General features: G+C 53.6%; 1 protein-coding gene across 5 annotated transcripts; it reads right to left on the bottom strand.

The window, feature by feature from the left end:
* Nucleotides 1–107: 107 nt before the first annotated feature.
* Nucleotides 108–15,458, bottom strand: RHBDF1 (rhomboid 5 homolog 1). Of its 5 annotated transcripts, none has more exons than XM_077918762.1 (18): nucleotides 15,332–15,458; nucleotides 14,013–14,143; nucleotides 13,208–13,309; nucleotides 12,204–12,417; nucleotides 11,817–12,023; nucleotides 9,024–9,146; nucleotides 8,742–8,923; nucleotides 6,857–7,111; nucleotides 6,458–6,569; nucleotides 6,135–6,209; nucleotides 4,145–4,306; nucleotides 3,884–3,984; nucleotides 3,677–3,740; nucleotides 1,974–2,068; nucleotides 1,710–1,785; nucleotides 1,513–1,613; nucleotides 1,239–1,392; nucleotides 108–796 (listed from the first exon to the last, which is right to left on the bottom strand). In XM_077918762.1, the coding sequence occupies exons 1-18, from the start codon at nucleotides 15,443–15,445 to the stop codon at nucleotides 377–379; spliced, it is 2,688 nt and encodes an 895-aa protein (XP_077774888.1). In that variant the 5' UTR covers nucleotides 15,446–15,458; the 3' UTR covers nucleotides 108–376. The 5 variants fall into 5 exon arrangements, 3 of the variants coding, with proteins under 3 accessions (XP_077774888.1, XP_077774887.1, XP_028561102.2); XM_077918761.1 differs by having other exon boundaries at nucleotides 1,239–1,395; XR_013390617.1 differs by having other exon boundaries at nucleotides 658–796; nucleotides 1,710–1,784; nucleotides 1,977–2,068.
* Nucleotides 15,459–17,094: the final 1,636 nt, after the last annotated feature.

Below are 17,094 nucleotides of genomic sequence, written 5' to 3' on the forward strand. Positions count from 1 at the left end.
TCTTGCCTTTCTGGTGTTAGAATCTGGGTTTCTGGCACTGCACAAAGGACGCACTCCCCCGCGGCCCCACCTTTCGCCATCGAGCGCAAACGAAATGCCCAAGGCCCTTTTGGAAATGTAGCTAAAACGCTACCTGCGTGTTTTAATCACCACCTGGGCAACAAGTAACAAATCCCGTTAAAAAGGCCATTTTGAAAGGGAGCGTCATGAAAACAGGGCAGCGGGGGGGGAAAGAGTTCCGTAAAACAAGGCACGGCGAGAGGTTCCGGTTGCAGCAAACGAGTCTCCGTTCCTCTGGGCTAAGGCAGCTCAGGTGCAAGAAGAAGCAAGAGTTTAAATTAAGTGCGCTGGGGAGTTGGGGAGGGGTCCCCCCCGCTCAGTGGAGCTGCGCGTCCAGGTCGTACTTCTCACAGAACTTGTCCGTGAAAGGGATGCAGGTGAGGAACTCGCACCACTCGCAGCGGATGGGGTAGAAATAGAAGAGGACCACCAGGCCCGACAGCAGCCCCGCAAAGACCAGCTGGAAGACGATGATCTGGCAGCGCTTGCGGTACAGGTCAAACTTGCCGAAGCTGATGTAGGGCAGGAAGGCGAAGGAGAGGAAGAGGCCGCTGACGAAGCCGCCCACGTGGGCGAAGTTGTCGATCCAGGGCAGGAGGCCGAAGGCAAAGAGGAAGAGGACCACGGCCAGCAGCTTGAAGAAGGCCCTCCAGGGACGCGCCAGGATCTGCCAGCTCTGGAAGAGCTCCACAAAGAGGCAGGCCAGGATGCCAAACTGGGAGCCCGCAGGGCCCACCTGAGAGGAGAGGGAGGCAGGCAGGCAGAGGTCCCCGTTAGGCCTGCCTTTCGCAAAACACCTTCCCCCCCCCGTGGCGGGGAGGCAGTTGAGAAGCTGCTTCCCTACAAGTAGAGCAAGGAGGGGCCCCCACCTCCAGGCCAGAAAAGGGGGGAGCCGGGAGCAGGAGGCAAAAGCCCAACAAAGGGAGCCGGAAGAGGAAGGAGCAGCCTGGGGTTGTGGGTGGACCAGGGAGCTGCCTTGGCCAGAGTCAGTCCATGGGCCCATCAGGCTCAGTTCTGCTTACACAGACGAGCAGCAGCAGTTGCTCTGCTCTGGCAGGAAGGCTCCCCCAAGCTGTTCCCGGAGAGGCTGAGCCTGGGGCCATGTCCCTGCCCAGGAGGTGCCCTAGCCCTGGGCCCAAAGGAAAGGGCTGCGTTGCCCCTGGCAGCCCCTCACCCACCTCAGCTCTGTAGGGCAGGAAGATGGCACTGGCCAGGTTGCCCGTGATGCCGCTCAGAAGGTAGATGATGGAGATGCGGTGCCAGCCAGCCAGCTTCTCCAGGTCTCGCAGGATGGTCATCTGGAAGCACACTGAGACCAAGCAGTGCAGGATCCTGCTGGGCAGGGGAGAGGGAGGCCAGTTGGACCGGGGGGGGGGGAGAGAAAACAACCCTCCCTCCCCTCCCCACACACCTTGCTGGTGTGTCCTGGTGGGGGCCCAGTGCCAGCCTTACCCTGCGTGGAGGAACAGCGACAGCCACAGGCGGTACACCTGGTCTGGGACCTCTGGGTTGAGGAAGGGCAGGAGCCCACAGACATCATCCATGCAGTGCACCTGGGGGAGAGAGCACACCTGGGCTTAGCACTGCCAGGGCCTCGCCCTGCTCTGAAAGCAACGCACGGGATTTGGCAGTCGGGGAGAGGGCGTTACCTGGGAGCAGAGGGTGGCCTCTTCGTGGAAGTAGCCGTGCATGAAGGTGCAGTATTCTCGAGATGTGATCTCACACCTGGGAGGAAAGAGGGCAGAGAGCTGGGAAGTTAAGGGGGGCAGCAGAAGGGCAGGGATGGGGAACACACGCAGTCCAAGCTGATCCCTTGGGGGGTGGCTGTCAATCTCCCCCACCCTCCTCCCCGGAGTGGCCAATGGGCAGCCTGCCACCTAGCGCTGCCCCGCCTCCCCCAGGCCTCCCCCTACCTTCCCTTGGTGCCAATGCAGCAGGGGCGGCCCGTGATGACGCAGTCCATGTGCGGGTGGTTCGTGTAGTTGCCAGCGCTGTTCTTGGTGCAGATCTGGAAGGAGAGGGGGGCAGTGGGTGGGGGCCTCCCTCCTCGGAGCACATCCTGGCTGGAGGGGCCTCCTGCCACCCCCATCTCTGCAGGTCCCATGGGCGAAGGGAAAGGCACACACACCCCTCTGCCAGAGTCCACAGAAAAAGACCAGCTGCTGGGCAGTTGGAGGGGCAAGAAAGTCTGTCCCTTGCCTAAGGGGCTTCCACCAAGAGCCAAGGAAGGCCAGAGCTGACCACCATTCCCCAGTCATTGTATTATTATTATTATTATTATTATTATTATTATTATTATTATTTTAAAAATTTGGTTTCTTTAACCTGCCTAAGGCAACCCACAGATATTTCCTGCCAGTCCTTGGAATGAGCGCTTGAAATGCCCAGCTGAGGACCAGGGCAGGAAGGGCCAGGAGGTCCCGTGAAAAAGTTTTTAAAGGGAGACAACAAGATCTAAAAGCTGAGCTGCTTCCTGCAGCTTCTTCCTATCCCAGCACCAGGGGATCCCCTTTCCAGCACCAGGGATCCAAGACGGGATCTTGGATGAAGCTGAGCAGCCTTCCAGATTCCTTGTGAGCAAACCTGGCTAGGTTTCATTCCGCTGTGGAGCCCTGGGGCTGGCGTTTCCTTTGCATTCTGCTCTGATCACCTGCCTGATTTCCCCCTGCCTTTTCTTCCTAATGAAATTCCTTCGTTTGGCTGCTGTCGTGTTTGCGGTTTCCAACCCCAGGGCTTTAGGATCCCCAGAGGCTTGGCTTTCAGGCTCCTGGGAGTTTAGGATCAAAGTTGCTGGGGGCCAGCGCACTTTTCCAACGTCCAGGATAGACTCAGAGACAGAGTGTATACTTGAAGGAGCGTCTCCACCCCAATCATCCAGCCTGGACACTGAGGTCCAGCGCCGAGGGCCTTCTAGCGGTTCCCTCCCTGCGAGAAGCAAGGTTACAGGGAACCAGGCAGAGGGCCTTCTTGGTGGTGGCGCCCTCCCTGTGGAACGCCCTCTTGTCAGATGTCAAGGAAATCAACAACTACCAGACTTTTAGAAGACATCTGAAGGCAGCCCTCTTTAGGGAAGTTTTTAATGTTTGGTGTTTTATTCCATTTTGAATGTTCTGTTGAAAGCCACCCAGAGTGGCTGGGGAAACCCAGCCAGATGGGTGGGGTACAAATAATAATAATTTATATTATATTATATTATATTATATTATATTATATTATATTATATTATATTATATTATATTATATTATATTATATTATATTATATTATATTATATTATATTATATTATATTATATTATATTATATTATATTATATCTACTACTGTTGTTGTTATAGTGGGCTGCCTCTGCACTCCAAGGAAACCCCAAGGCTGTAGGTGGAGCTGAGGAGGGCCCTGGGTGAGGAAGTTTAAAAAAGAAATTGTTCTCTTCTGGGACTGCAGAAGTAAGGGGGGGGCAGCAATCTTACAGAGAGCAAGACCCATGGCTAGTTCCACAGGGCTGTTGTGCTGCAGTTGCTCCACAAAGGGCGCTCCTTTGGTCTCCCCCACTCTGTCGCAGGTGCAATGCCCTCCCTCCTCCCCCCCCTCAGTAGCCCCCAAATCGTCAGCAGGCTTACCGGCCACTTGGTGATGTCATCTGGCCACTCGTGGGGGTCCATGGAGGCTGGCTGTTCACAGACCCTGCGCAGGAAAGAGATCAGCAGTGCTGGGGGGGGGGAGCAGGAGGTGAACCCCGATTCCCTCACCTCCTCTCTGCTGTTCCTGGGGAGGTTCAGGCCGTCAGCGCAGCAGACTAGGCCTCCAGCACCCATCGACCGACCTACCTGGGGTCTTGGTGACAGACCGAGCCAAACTGCCGCTTGTCTCCTGCCAGCAGGGGGGCGCTGGGGTGCCGCGGCCATTTCACCCACACAGCCAGGGTGGACTGCAAGGGAGAGCGAGGGGGTGAGAGGAGGAGGAGGGTCTCCCTTTGCAGGGAGTGGAGGAGCCCTGGCACCCAGGAGCAGGTGCCAGGCTGTGGGTGGTGGGTCAGAGAGTGGGCGCTCCCCCACCCAGTGTGGGTGCCCAGGCCAGCGGTGTCTCACCGAGCACTCCTCCGCAGGCGTCTGCACGCAGCCGGACTTGTCGTTGCGCACGCAGCAGGCGGAGTGCTTCTCCTTCTGGCGGGCAGCGCGGATGAAGCTGTGCACCTGCTGGTCTTGCCGCATGCAAGGGGCAAACTTTGCGCCCAGGTGGATGAGGGCTTCCTGGGGGGAGGCAGGGGCAGCGGCATCGTCACTACGGATCGTTGCTTATCAAGCTTTCAGGCTGCCCTTCATCAAGAGACCCCAGGGCAGCTCCCGACCAAAGAACTGTGGCAAGGGAAACTGACGGACTATGCGGAATCGGCGAAATTGACATATAAACTACGAGATAAGGACAACTGTGGAAGAATGGGAACCCTTTGCAAAGTACCTAAAGAAACAACAAAATGAACTGGACTCCTTGGCAGGTTTTGAATAAACACCCACAAACTTTTTATTGATAATAGCTAGTTAGATAAATTAAGGATCTATACAGTTTTGTAACATGCAGAGAATAATATTTGTTGATAAACCAGAGAGAGGAGCTCAGGGAAGTCTGGGGGTGGGAGAGGGGGTTATAATATGGGGTAGGGGGAGGAGGAAAAATAGGGGGGAATTAAGGATGGTATGTTTTTTACTGATAAAATGTTTTGTTGAAATTCCTAATTTAAAAAAAAAAAAATTTTTAAAGAGAGAGACCCCAGGGCAGCTGACAGCAGAGAGAGGTCGGTTGGGAGAAAGCGAGGCTCTTACAACCTCAGAGTCCTGGGTTTGAGCCCCAGGCTGAGCATAAGGTCCCTGCCCTGCAGAGGGGTGGACTAGAGGACCCTGAGGGTCCCACCCGACTCTAGAATTCCATGAAATTCTATAAGTAAGAGGAAAAGAGAGGAAAAGACAACAACACACAACCTGTTTAAAAGGCCGTAATGGATTGACAGGGAGAGGATATCTAACAAAATGAAAAGGAAAAAAAACAACATTTTAAATAACCTTTGTTAAAAAACCCAGAAGCTTTTCTATTAGGGATTATAGGCACCAAGATTCCAAAGGAGCAGAAAATAATATTATGGATATGCAATTGGTTTTGTTTTAAAATGATATTTGTAAAATCAAATAAAAAACATTTATTAAAAGCAGCAACAGGCAGAGGCCTCGGAGAGATGGAACATTTTCGCCTGGTGTAGTGGTCAGGTGGGATTACTATGAGGAATTATGAAATAAGGAGCAAGCCATTGTGTCATGAAAGCATTGTGTTGACTGGGTTTGATTCACTGACAATAATTTCTGATCAAATCCCACAAGCCTCTGCATCTCTGGCCATTTTCTCTACTGTTCATTTTCTTTCTCTCTGCCTGACAGGCACGTATACGCATTCTGAAACACAGGCCAGTTGCTTCATCAGGGATCCTGGGTCATAAAGACAGAAGGTAGCTTTGATGTAGTTTAATCTTTAGATAGATCTTAAGGGCCAGGAAAAGAGTTCACAAGGAGATGGTAAATCCTGCCATCCTGCCTCTACTGTTTATGACTTCCGGGGTTTTGCTGAATGCATTCCTCCTTTTATTCCTATTTTATTTACTCTGAACTACATATGCACGCTCAAATAGTTTCTTTGTGGTTAAAAGAATTTCTGATCTGACTTTGTCCCCACGTGGGGTTTTGAAATGCTCAGAGGAAATCTGATTGGTTCTTACAAACACTGTGTAAAAAGTTCTTTTGTGAATAAAACGACCTGGGCCGAGGGGTGAACAGGAATTATTAATCGCACTCCTCCCAGAGTCTGGCTGGTCAAGCCTCGTGTGTATTTTATTAATCAGAGTCCAATCCTTCCTGGCTTTGGGAACGCTACAGCCTGGCACCTGATGGTGTGCAAGGAAGGCACCAGGTGAGCCCCCCTGGGGAGAGCACCCCACAAGCCAGGGAGCCCCCACTGAGAAGGCCACCGGCCTCAGAGCCACGGCAGCCAACCCCTTGTTGCTGCCACAGAGCCACACCAGCCTGGGCCACTCACCGAACTGGGGCCGATCCAGAAGTTCTCCTGCTGCACATACTTCACGTTCTCGTAGACCCCGCGGTTTCTCAAGACCTGCCGAAAAGGAAGCCATGGCTCCTTGCAAGGGAGAGTTGGGGGGGCAAAAGGTCCCTACAGATGCACACCCCCCCTTCACCCCACCAGGCAAAGGAGCAGATGCCTGGGAGGCAGGTGCATCTTTGCAGGGGGGGGAGAGATATTCCTGGGTCTGTGGTCAAGGAAGGGGAAGGGGCCACAGAGGCAATGGGGGGTGGGCTGCAGCTGCCACTGGCTCCGCAATGGCCGTGTTTTCTGCCACTCACCGAATCCACCGTCTCGTGCTGTGAAAACCCCACGGGGGCGATTCCGTAGATGGAGACGGCCAGGATGGTGATGAGCGAGTGGACAAAGGTGAGCCAGTAGGTGAAGAACGGCCTGCAGTGGGGAGAGGGGTCAGGTTGGCAGGCGGAGGCCCTGACTCGAGATCAGGAAGAACTTCCAGAGAGTAAGAACTGCTCGACGGCAGAACAAGCTCCCTCTGCGGGAAGGAATCTCCTTGGAGGTAGGACGTTGCATTGCCCGGGGTTGGACTAGATGGCCTCTGGGGGTCCCTGACCACTCTACAATTCTGTGAGGAGCAGGCCAGGCCCTAGGAGCTCTTGCCCCTTCACCCGCGGCAGCCCCACCTGCAGAACCAAGCCCCCACCCGCTTTGTCACCTACCGGTGGTCATCCATGTCCTCGATTTGCTGCTTGACAAAGCTGTCGATCCGCCTGCGATACGTCCGGTTGGTCAGCCGGCCCACCATGCCCAGCCCGTAGGGGCGCTTCTCCTTGGCAAAGAGCTTCCGGACGGGGACCCGGATGCGCTGCCCCCGCCGCTGGAGGCCCAGGCTCACCACCTCCTGCCGCAGGCGGACCTTGGGCTGCCCCACCTGTGCCCCCTCCTTCTGCTTCCGCCAGCCGCGCTCCAGGGGGCTGCAGGAGGAGAGAGAGAGGGGCACTCAGCAATGGCCATGGAATGTGCCCCCCAGCTGGGCAGGGAAGGAGCCATCGCCTGTGGGGCAGGGAGGGGTCTTCTGCTTGCAGGGCCCAAACCCCTCCAGCCCCTGCAGGGCAACTGAAGCTGCCGCAGAGCTCGCTTCCTGCTCAGAACGGTGATGCCCGGCACTTTTTTGAAAAGATGGCCCTTGGCTTTGGGGGTGACCTTTGCAATCATCCAAGAGGCCTATTTCTAGAGATGAAGATGATGATTTTATAAAGTTTTTATTAAATTTTCTGATTAGCAATTTAAAATACTCATTTTAACATCCTTAAAATAGCAACGACTACCCTTCTTCTCTTTCCATGCTTCATTTGACATATCATAAATCCCAGCATATTTTACAAAAACTAAACCATTCAATATTCCATTACAGTGATACCTCTGGTAGCGAACGGGATCCGTTCCGGAGCTCATTTGCAACATGAAAAGAGTGCACTTTGCACTTCTGCGCATGCACGAGCGGCGAAACCCGGAAGTAACCCTTTCCGGTACTTCCGGGTCGCCGCGGGACATAGCATGAAAAAATGTAACGTGAAGCGGACGTAACATGAGGTATGACAGTATTACATCCATCTAAACTTATTTACACTGTTGAATTTATCTTAATGCTTCCAGCGTTTTCAGGTGTACACCATTTCCCCCCATATATTCAATAAATGTTTTCCAATCTTCTCTAAGGGACGCGGGTGGCGCTGTGGGTAAAACCTCAGTGCCTAGGGCTTGCCGATCGCATGGTCGGCGGTTCGAATCCCCGCGGCGGGGTGAGCTCCCGTCTTTCGGTCCCAGCTCCTGCCCACCTAGCAGTTTGAAAGCACCCTTAAGTGCAAGTAGATAAATAGGTACCGCTTTATAGTGGGAAGGTAAACGGCGTTTCCGTGTGCTGCGCTGGTGCTGGCTCGCCAGAGCAGCTTCGTCACGCTGGCCACGTGACCCGGAAGTGTCTCCGGACAGCGCTGGCCCCCAGCCTCTTAAGTGAGATGGGCGCACAACCCTAGAGTCGGACACGACTGGCCCGTACGGGCAGGGGTACCTTTACCTTTAATCTTCTCTAAACCTGTGTTCCTCTTGTTCTCTTATGTAATTCTAGAGATTAAACCCTTAAGGGATTTTGTGGCTGATCGAACGAGCGGAGGAGCCCCTTTTTGCAAGCGGAACCCTGACCCAGCTAAACAAATGCCTCTGCCGGGGCCGATTCGCAGGCAGACCCGCTGCCTCGAGAGGGGAAGCGCCTGAGCTTGTCCCCTGCAGCTGTCCTGTGGCAGCCAGCAGCTGTCCCAGGGAGCCCCCTTCAAGTGCAAGCAAGGGGAGGCAGCAGGCAGGGAAGCTCGCTGTGGGGCAGCCCCACACGGGGTGCTGCAAAAGGCGGGCAAAGCTGCAGGCACTGTAAGCCTTGCTTTATGGCGCCCACTGGCCCAGAGAGGCTTCTCAGCCTTGCCAGCTGGAGAGAGCAGACAAAGCATTGGGTAGCATGCAGCTGGGACATGTGGCCAGCAAGCAGAACACCCCCATCCCATTCCCTCTCTGGCCCCCCAGGGAGCAGCCCCAGCCCCCCAGAGGACTCACAGCATCAGGTGACTCCTCTCCAGCTCTGTTCTGTCCAGCGCCCCCCCAGTGAGGCCGGGTTCCAGTTGTGGCTGCGGTTGCAGCTGCGGCAGCTTCGCTTCGGCGTCCTTGATGGCGCTTTCCGAGGGCGACTCAAAGACATCGTCGGGGTACGTGGAGAGCTCTTCATGCAGGACTCCTTCCTGGGGAGGAGAGGGGGCGCTCAGCCGCAGAAGCCAGGCCAACACCAGCCGGGGTCTGCCTCCTCTGCCACCCCCAGGGCCAGCGCCGGCCCTTCCTTACCCGAGCAAAGAAGGAGGTGTCCAGCTCCTCTGGGAAATCCCCCGTGTCTTCCTCCAGGAAGCTGGCCGGGGTGAAGCTGCGTTGCTGAGCCGGATGCAAGTTGCTGTCCCGCACAGACCGGCCCTGCCAGGGAGGAGAGACGGCAGAAGCCGTTGTGCAAATCCAGGCTGAAACAGCATTAGGAATGTATACCGTGCCCAGTTCTGGTCACCTCAGCTCAGAAAGTGTGGGAATGTTCAGGGTGGCAGGAGAGGATATATTGTTTATTAATATCCTTCCAAACTTGCTAGCAGAGTTTACATTCCCCCTTTTTACACGCACAGCAGATAGCTGGTTGCAGGCTCGTGCGAGCCTCTCACTATTCTACAATTGAGTCTGTCTAAGATTGAATTGTACACTCCTGGTAAATTCCCTTGAATCCCTCTTAAAAGGATGAAGACACAACAATCTTATTTAAAGCCAATAAAAGATGTTTACTCACATCAGTTCACAGTTCGATTCCTGAAGGCAGACTTAGTTACAAATTTGTGGATCTACCCCATATGGGGGCATAATCCCAGAGCTTCTGCTAGCTGAGACCTAGCAGAGCATTCCTAACTAAAAAGCTGGTCGAATGAAGAAGGAAAGGGTGCTGCGTGGCTCGTCCTTTTGTTACCTGGACAGGTAAAGTTACGCCCACCTCTAGTCACATGCAAGGAAGGATGCTCCAGCCCAGGAGGAAACAGGAAGTTTCGATTGGCTGGACCAACATCCCCTTGCATGTCCACTCTGGGAAAACAAGGAATGTTGTACTTGACTGCTCCCAGTGGATTACATCCCACAGAAAGGACATTGCAGAGTTGGAAAAGGTTCGGAAAAGGGTGACCGGAATGATCAAGGGGGTGGAGGGGGTCCCCGGGGAGGAAAGCTGGCAGCATTTGGGACTTTTTAGTTTAGAGAAAAGGGGAGAAAGAGCAGACGTGGCAGAAGCTTATAAAATTATGCCTGGCATGGAGAAAGTGGACAGCGAAAAGCTTTTCTCCCTCTCAGCATCCAAACTCGTGGGCATTCAACAGAGCTGAGCGTTGGAAGATTTGGGACAGATAAAATAAAGCCCTCTTTCACGCAGCGCAGAAGTAAACTGCGGAACTCCCTGCCACAGGGATGGCCACCAACTTGGATGGCTTTAAAAGAGGATTAGGTCAATTCACAAAGCAGGAGATTTCTATATAAAGGGGAAATCGATCAAAGAAATGGAATCAAAAGAGAAATTGGGAAACGTCCACGTCCCTCGGTTGACATGGCGACAAGTTAGTGCTTTCCTACACAACGAAATTGTTCAAACCTCTGCCAGATGAGAGCTTTCCAATTTTGAAAATGTACCGTATTTTTCGCCCCATAGGACGTACCGGCCCATAGGACGCACCTAGTTTTTGGGGGGGGAAATAAAGGGGGGGTTATTTTTTTTTCCCCAGGTGCGCTGCGCTAATCCCGAAGCTCGGGGCGTGCAGAGCTCAGCACGCCCCAAGCTTCTGGGTGCAGGCAAGCTCTCCGCTAGCCCTGGGAGAGCCGGGTCTCCCACGGCTTGCGGATAGCTTCCTGAAGCCTGGAGAGCGAGAGGGGTCAGTGCGCACCGACCCCCCTCACTCTCCAGGCTTCAGCGAAAGCCTGCATTCACCCCATAGGACGCACACACATTTCCCCTTCATTTTTGGAGGGGGAAAAGTGCGTCCTATAGGGCGAAAAATACGGTAATTCTTATTTCTCCACGCTATTCAAAAGGCACGATTTCAAATATCTATAAAAATTTCACTCAAACATGAACCCGGACACCAAACAGGTTTAAGGATGTTCTGGAACAGATTTAGAACCTGACAGAACTGAAGACACTTGGATAGCAATGTGGGGCAGAAATTCCTTTTCATAATATATCTGCTAAATATAAAGAACGGTCAATAAAGTTGATTCCTAAGTGGTCCAGGACTCCTAGAAGACTCTTGTACATAAATTCATCGACATCAACAAAGTGCTGGAAGGGATGTTCAGAAATGGGATCGTAGTTCGACCTCTGGTGGGGTTGCAGGTATGGCCAAACTTGGCCCTCCAGCTGTTCTGGGACTACAGCTCCCATCACCCCTAGCTAACAGGACCAGTGGTCAGGGATGATGGGAACTGTAGTCCCAAAACATCTGGAGGGCCAAGTTTGGCCATGCCTGCAACTAGCGACTAGGCATATTGTCACCAGACTCTGTCTGACAACACTGTATTCTGCAAAATCTCTTTCGATCTTTTTTTGAAAGTTAATAAAAAATATTTTTCCAGCTTCCTGAGCTCAGGAACCAAGAGGACTAAAACTTTTTAAAAGAATGGGGGGAAATATAATTTATTTAGGAGACCACTGCAAACAGATGGAAACATTAGCAGGATTTTAATCTCACTTGTAATGTAACAAATGCTATGGATAGTATGGATTGATATAAATTATTGATTACAGAATAATATGCAGTTTTAAATGTCAACAATAGGACCCATGAAGGCGATAGGGGGAAAGTCTCAAGATTCAGATATATATATGGATATGTATTTGGACTGTTACAAAATTATATTTGTAAAATCAAATAAAAATGATTTTTTAAAAAGAGTTTTTTTTAAAGAAACGACTGCTCACAGTACTCCAAATGTCCCTCTTCCTCCCTCCCTCTGCCTGGTGCTTGATGCCCCCCTGGACGTTTCGTCAGGCCCCCAACCAACCAAGGCAAGCAGGATTTCCTCACCCACTGAACGCCCCCCCCTCCGCCAACCCCCCTGCCTTACCTTCACCAGGGCTGCTGCGGCTCGGAAGCTCATCTTGGCCACTGACTCCCTTTTCCTCCGCCGCGGCCACCGGTTGAAGCCTGACCGGGAGCTGGTGAAGGAGCAGAGCGACATGGCCCCTGGCGTGGCCGGCGTGTGGGGCATGCTGCAGCCCTCGCTGTCCTCGGCCATCCGGAAGGCCCTTCCCCGCGCCAGGGGGTCGATGATCTGCCGGCGCCAAGGAGGGAGGGGCCCATTAGCTAGGGAGGGCCCTCGCCTCAGGGAAGGGTCTGCCCCCGGCCCAATACACCCTTTTCCCAGTGCCCAGGGGTCCCGTGGGTGCAGGGCATCTCCTGCCCCACGCCCAGCAGCCCCCTCGCCCCACAACAGGGCCCCGGACCGGCTCACCCTCTGCATGCCCAGCTGGCAGGGTGGCACATAGAGTGGAGGCGGCGTCTCGGCGCTGGCCAGGGAGATGTTGTCCTGGCTGGGGAGGTCCATCTCTCGAATGACCTGGGGCTTCAGCTTCCCGTAGCGCAGGCTGCAGTGGCGAAGGCTCTTCCGCTGCCACTTCTGCGTGGCGTCGCTCTCCTTGCTGACGCCAAACCAGTCGGCCGTGCCCCTGAGAGGGGAAGGAGCAGAGGAGGAAGCAGCCAAACTCAGGGGGCCCAAATAGATGGGCCCCTCCCGGGCCCCTGTGACGCTTTCGCCAGTCCCCCCACAACTGCAGCAAGATCCGACCGAATCCTTGCGCTCCCTCAGGCCGGACCAGCAGCAGAGTCGCCCCCCGGGGGGAACCGCTGGCAAGCTGGCGCCGAGGTTAGCCATTTTGCTGCTGCTATTAGTGCGTCTGTCACAGGGTGGCCTGGGGAGGGGAACCCCACATTAGTAGAAGTTATTCACAACAGGCAGGCAGGGACAGAGTTTTGGCTGCAGGCAGCTGCCACAGCGCTGCACTTCTGAGCTCGATGCAGCGCTGTGGGAGCTGCGCCCGGGCAGCCTTCCCTCTCCCGGTGCCCATCCTTGCAGGGTCGGGGGACACAGAGAGAAAGGGAGAGCCACGAGGGTCCCACCACAGGGCCAGGACGGAGAGCCAAGCCTGTTTGTGGACTCGCACTCGGTCCAAGCCGGACAATCCAAGACCCGGTTGGAAACCAGGCCGGCCCAGTTGCGCCAAGGCAAGTGGGTGGCAAGCTGTTCTCCTGCAGGCAAGCAGTGGGGCCATGCCAGGTTTGGGGTGGGCAGGTGCGTGCATGTGGGGGGAGGGATAGCAAATGGCCACCTGTTGGCTGTGAGATGGGGAGAGGGATGGGGCAGGAGGAGCAGGCATTGCTCCGGGGGACCCACATGCACGTCACACACATGCAATGGGGCGGGGGGGACGAGGGGGGTCACACCAGCACTGCAGGTACCTGAAGACCGTTTTGGGCAGAGACTGGTGTCTCCTGGGGGGCCTCCTGCCCACCTGGCGGCCCTGAACGGGCAAAGTCTGAGTCATCTCAAAGCGGACCTGCCTGTTGCAAAGGAGAGACAGCTGAGGGGGCGCTGGCAGTGGGGGGCAATGGAGGCAACCCGGCGGTGCCCAGGGACCCTGGCAGGGGCTGCCTATCCCAGACCCTTCCAAGGCTGGAGGGGTGGGGCAGGAGAGAAGGCCCTTGGCTCCTTCCAAGAGCCTTGGACAACCTGCTGCCCTCCTGGGGTTTGGGGGGGAGAGCTCTGACCCCATTAGCCCAGTGCCCCACAGCTGCGCTGGCCCAGGGGGCTGATGGGAGTTGGCGTCCCAAACATCTGCAGGGCACCAGGTTGGCAAAGGCAAAAGACCCAGATGAGGAGGAAAAAGGAGCTGGTGAGGAGGATGTAACCCAGAAGAGTTTAGCCTGGAGGAGAGGAGGCCCGAGAGCATCTTTGGGTCTCTGAAGGGCCGTCGCACGGAAGATGGTGCCAGCTTGTTTTCTTTCTCCCGCTTCAGGGGGTTGGGGGTAAGACTCGAACCCATGGCTTCAAGTTACAAGAAAGGAGATTCCGGCTCAACATCAGGAAGAACTTTCTGCTGACGGGGGAAGAGACTTCTTCCCTCTCTCCTTCCTTGGCGGGTTTTGAGCAGAGGTTTGCCGGCCATCTGCCATGGATGCCATCATTGGGGTTCCTGAATTTCTGGGGGTTGGTCTGGATGACCCTCAGGGTCCCCCCCATCACACTCTGATTCTGCGATCTTACCTCCGGATGGTCTGGGTGATGGAGGTGTGTCGCTGGAGGACGGGGCGCCGCAGGTCGCCGAAGGGGGAGGGGAAGCGGGTGTGTTCGGTGGGCATGCTGACGCTGCGGAGGAAGGCCCGGTGCTTGGGGGGCTGCCGAGGGAAAACAAAAGGGGTTGGAGCAAAACTGGGGGGGGGTGAGGCACTGGCTGCAAGACTGCTGGCTGCCGGAGGTCTCAGGCATGGGAATCCCCCAGCCCCTCACTGGTGGGGCGCCCAATCCTGTGGCCCTCTCCCTTCCCCGCCTCACAGGGGAGCGTGGTCTAGTGGTTAGAGCAGAGAGACTGGGCTCACAGGGTGCGACTGTCTCTCAGCCTAACCTACCTCTCAGGGTTGTTGTGAGGATAAAATGGGGGGGGACCAGGGGCCGCACCCTGAGCTCCCGGGAGGAAATAGTGGTATGTAAATAATAATAATAATAATAATAATAATAATAATAATAATAATAATAATAATAATTTTTATTTATACCCCGCCCTCCCCGGCCAGAGCCAGGCTCAGGGCGGCTAACACCAATAAAATCACAGTAAAAAACATAATAGGGGAAAAAACCAATTTAAAATGGAGGTTAAAATGCAATAAAATAGGTTCTTTTTATCATATGTGCTGGTCTTGTGGTAAGGTTAAGGCTGACTGGGAAATGATATACAACGAAATGAAAAGGATGTTTAAAATAAAGTTTGTAAAAGAGACCAGAAGCTTTTCTCTCAAGAATTATAGGGACAGAACTACATAAATTGTAAAGAAACTTATTCATGTGCGCGACTACAGCAGCAAGAATGTTTCTGGGCCCAAAAAGGAAAGAAGCAGAAGTCCCAGCAAAGGAAGAATGGATACAAAAACTTACGGAATAGGCAGAAATGGCAAAACTTACTGGAATAATAAGAAATCAAGATAACAAACTTTTTATAAAAGAATGGAAACAGTTTATTGGATATTTACAGATAAATTGTAAGCAGATAACAACACTGGCAGGATTACTGTAATAACCTGCAGTTACATGAGAGTATATATTCAAAGAAGATACCGTAAATGAGTGAGTTAAGTTAATTTGGCTGTGCAGAAGATATTAAAAATAAATTTAAGGAACCGCAGAGAGGGGGAAGGAAGTCGTTTTAAAATGTCAAAGTGTCCTTCGATGCTATGGCCTGTCGGCTATGCAAATAAAGTCTATTGATTGATTGATTGAATGTCAAAGTGATCGTAAAATTTGTGAAATGTACATATCTGAAAAATATAAATAAAAAATTTAAAAATGTAAGAGATGATAAAAATGACTACCTGTGCCATGGCTGGTTCCTCAGCCAAGACCGTTGGGGCGGGAATGTCCAGCATCAGCCCCGGGGGCTTCTTGCGCTGCAGACTGCTGGTGCTGGCGCGGCGCACCTCCGACATGGTCCTGTCAAGTCTGGGGGAGGGCAGAGGAGGGGTCAGCAGGGGGTCTCCAAAGGCCTGGCTGGCAGCAGCCAGAGGGCCGGCCAAGGGGGCTTCACACGGCCCCCCAAACAGCATCTAGAATCCCAGCATTGCAGCCTTGGAAGGGAGCCCTAGGGTCTTATAAAAAAAAAGTTTTTATTAAATTTGACAGTTTTATATTCATCACAATCACCATTATCACATAAAAAGAAAAAACTTTAATTCCCACTCCCCCCCCCCCCCGCGACTTCCCTCAACTTCCTCTTCTGGTTCTTTAAGTATTTGCTTCTCCTGCTTATTAATACCTGAATATTGTAATCTTTAAATTAAATATTGTTACACTCGTCAATTTTGTACCATCATTCTCTTCAAATTGTATCTTAACACTTGTTATCTTCATTTCTGTGTTTGTTTTGTAGACTGTAAGTGTTTACTCAAACTCTGCTAGTGAGTCCACTTCTTTACAATGTTTCAGTAAATGCAACATAAACGCTTCCCAATCTTTTTTAAAGTCTCAATTGTCCTTTTGAGTGGATTTTTAAAGTGGAAAATTTAATAGAAATGAATAAAAACAAATAAAGTCTCTATTGTCCTTGCCTCCTAAGATCATCCATTCCAACCCCCTGCAATTCAGGAATCGCGGCTAAGGGACCGTCCGAGGCTAAAGAGGCAGCGAGGGCAACAGGCCTGGATCTCTGACAGACTCCTCCCCCAGGTCGAGAGGCGTCCTCAACCGTTTGCTGGGTCCACCTCAGCCCTAGCCATTGGTCCTGCTGGCTGCGCCTGGAGGGAAGCAGGATGGCGAAGGCCGGCCTGTAATCTGGAGCAACCCCACCTTACGAGGCTGCCCTTCCACAGAGGGCGGAAGCTTAGAAGAAGAAGAAGAAGAGTTTGGATTTGATATCCCGCTTTATCACTACCCGAAGGAGTCTCAAAGCGGCCAATATTCTCCTTTCCCTTCCTGCCCCACAACAAACACTCTGTGAGGTGAGAGGGGCTGAGAGACTTCAGAGAAGTGTGACTGGCCCAAGTTCACCCAGCAGCTGCATGTGGAGGAGCGGGGAAGCGAACCCGGTTCACCATATTACGAGTCTCCCACTCTTAACCACTACACCCCACTGGAGCCCAGCAGAGCCGTCTTTCCCATAGGGCTTAGTGGTGCATAACGCCAGGGCACCGGCCTCTCAGGGGCGCCCCAGCGAGTGGGGGGAGCTGCGCGGCTTTGCCGGCGGCCTCCCCTTTCCCCGCATGCCCTCCAGCTGCGTCCCACCAACCATAAGACTGGCAGACGCACAGCTTCCCTCCCAAGCCTCTGCAGGGACCGCTCTCCTCCCCAGGAGGTTTGGGAGGGGGGCAACTTCACTCCCAGGCATCTGTGGGGATAGCTCTCCTACAGCAGCATGGGGGGAGTTGCCCCCCCGGATGGCTGGCAGTGCGCAGCTATGGCCACCCCAACACTATCTGTGGTAATTTGGTGGCGCCGGGCGGATATTTGCACCCCAGCGCCGCATCTGCTAAAAACAGCCCTGGAGCCCAGCAAGGCAAGGAAGACCCCCACACACACACTGGCCACATCCTGGCAGCCCCTTTGGCGGTGCCCACCATCCAAGCCCCTCCAGGCAGAAATA

Source organism: Podarcis muralis, chromosome 14 (assembly GCF_964188315.1).
Source record: "Podarcis muralis chromosome 14, rPodMur119.hap1.1, whole genome shotgun sequence".
NCBI lineage: Eukaryota > Metazoa > Chordata > Lepidosauria > Squamata > Lacertidae > Podarcis > Podarcis muralis.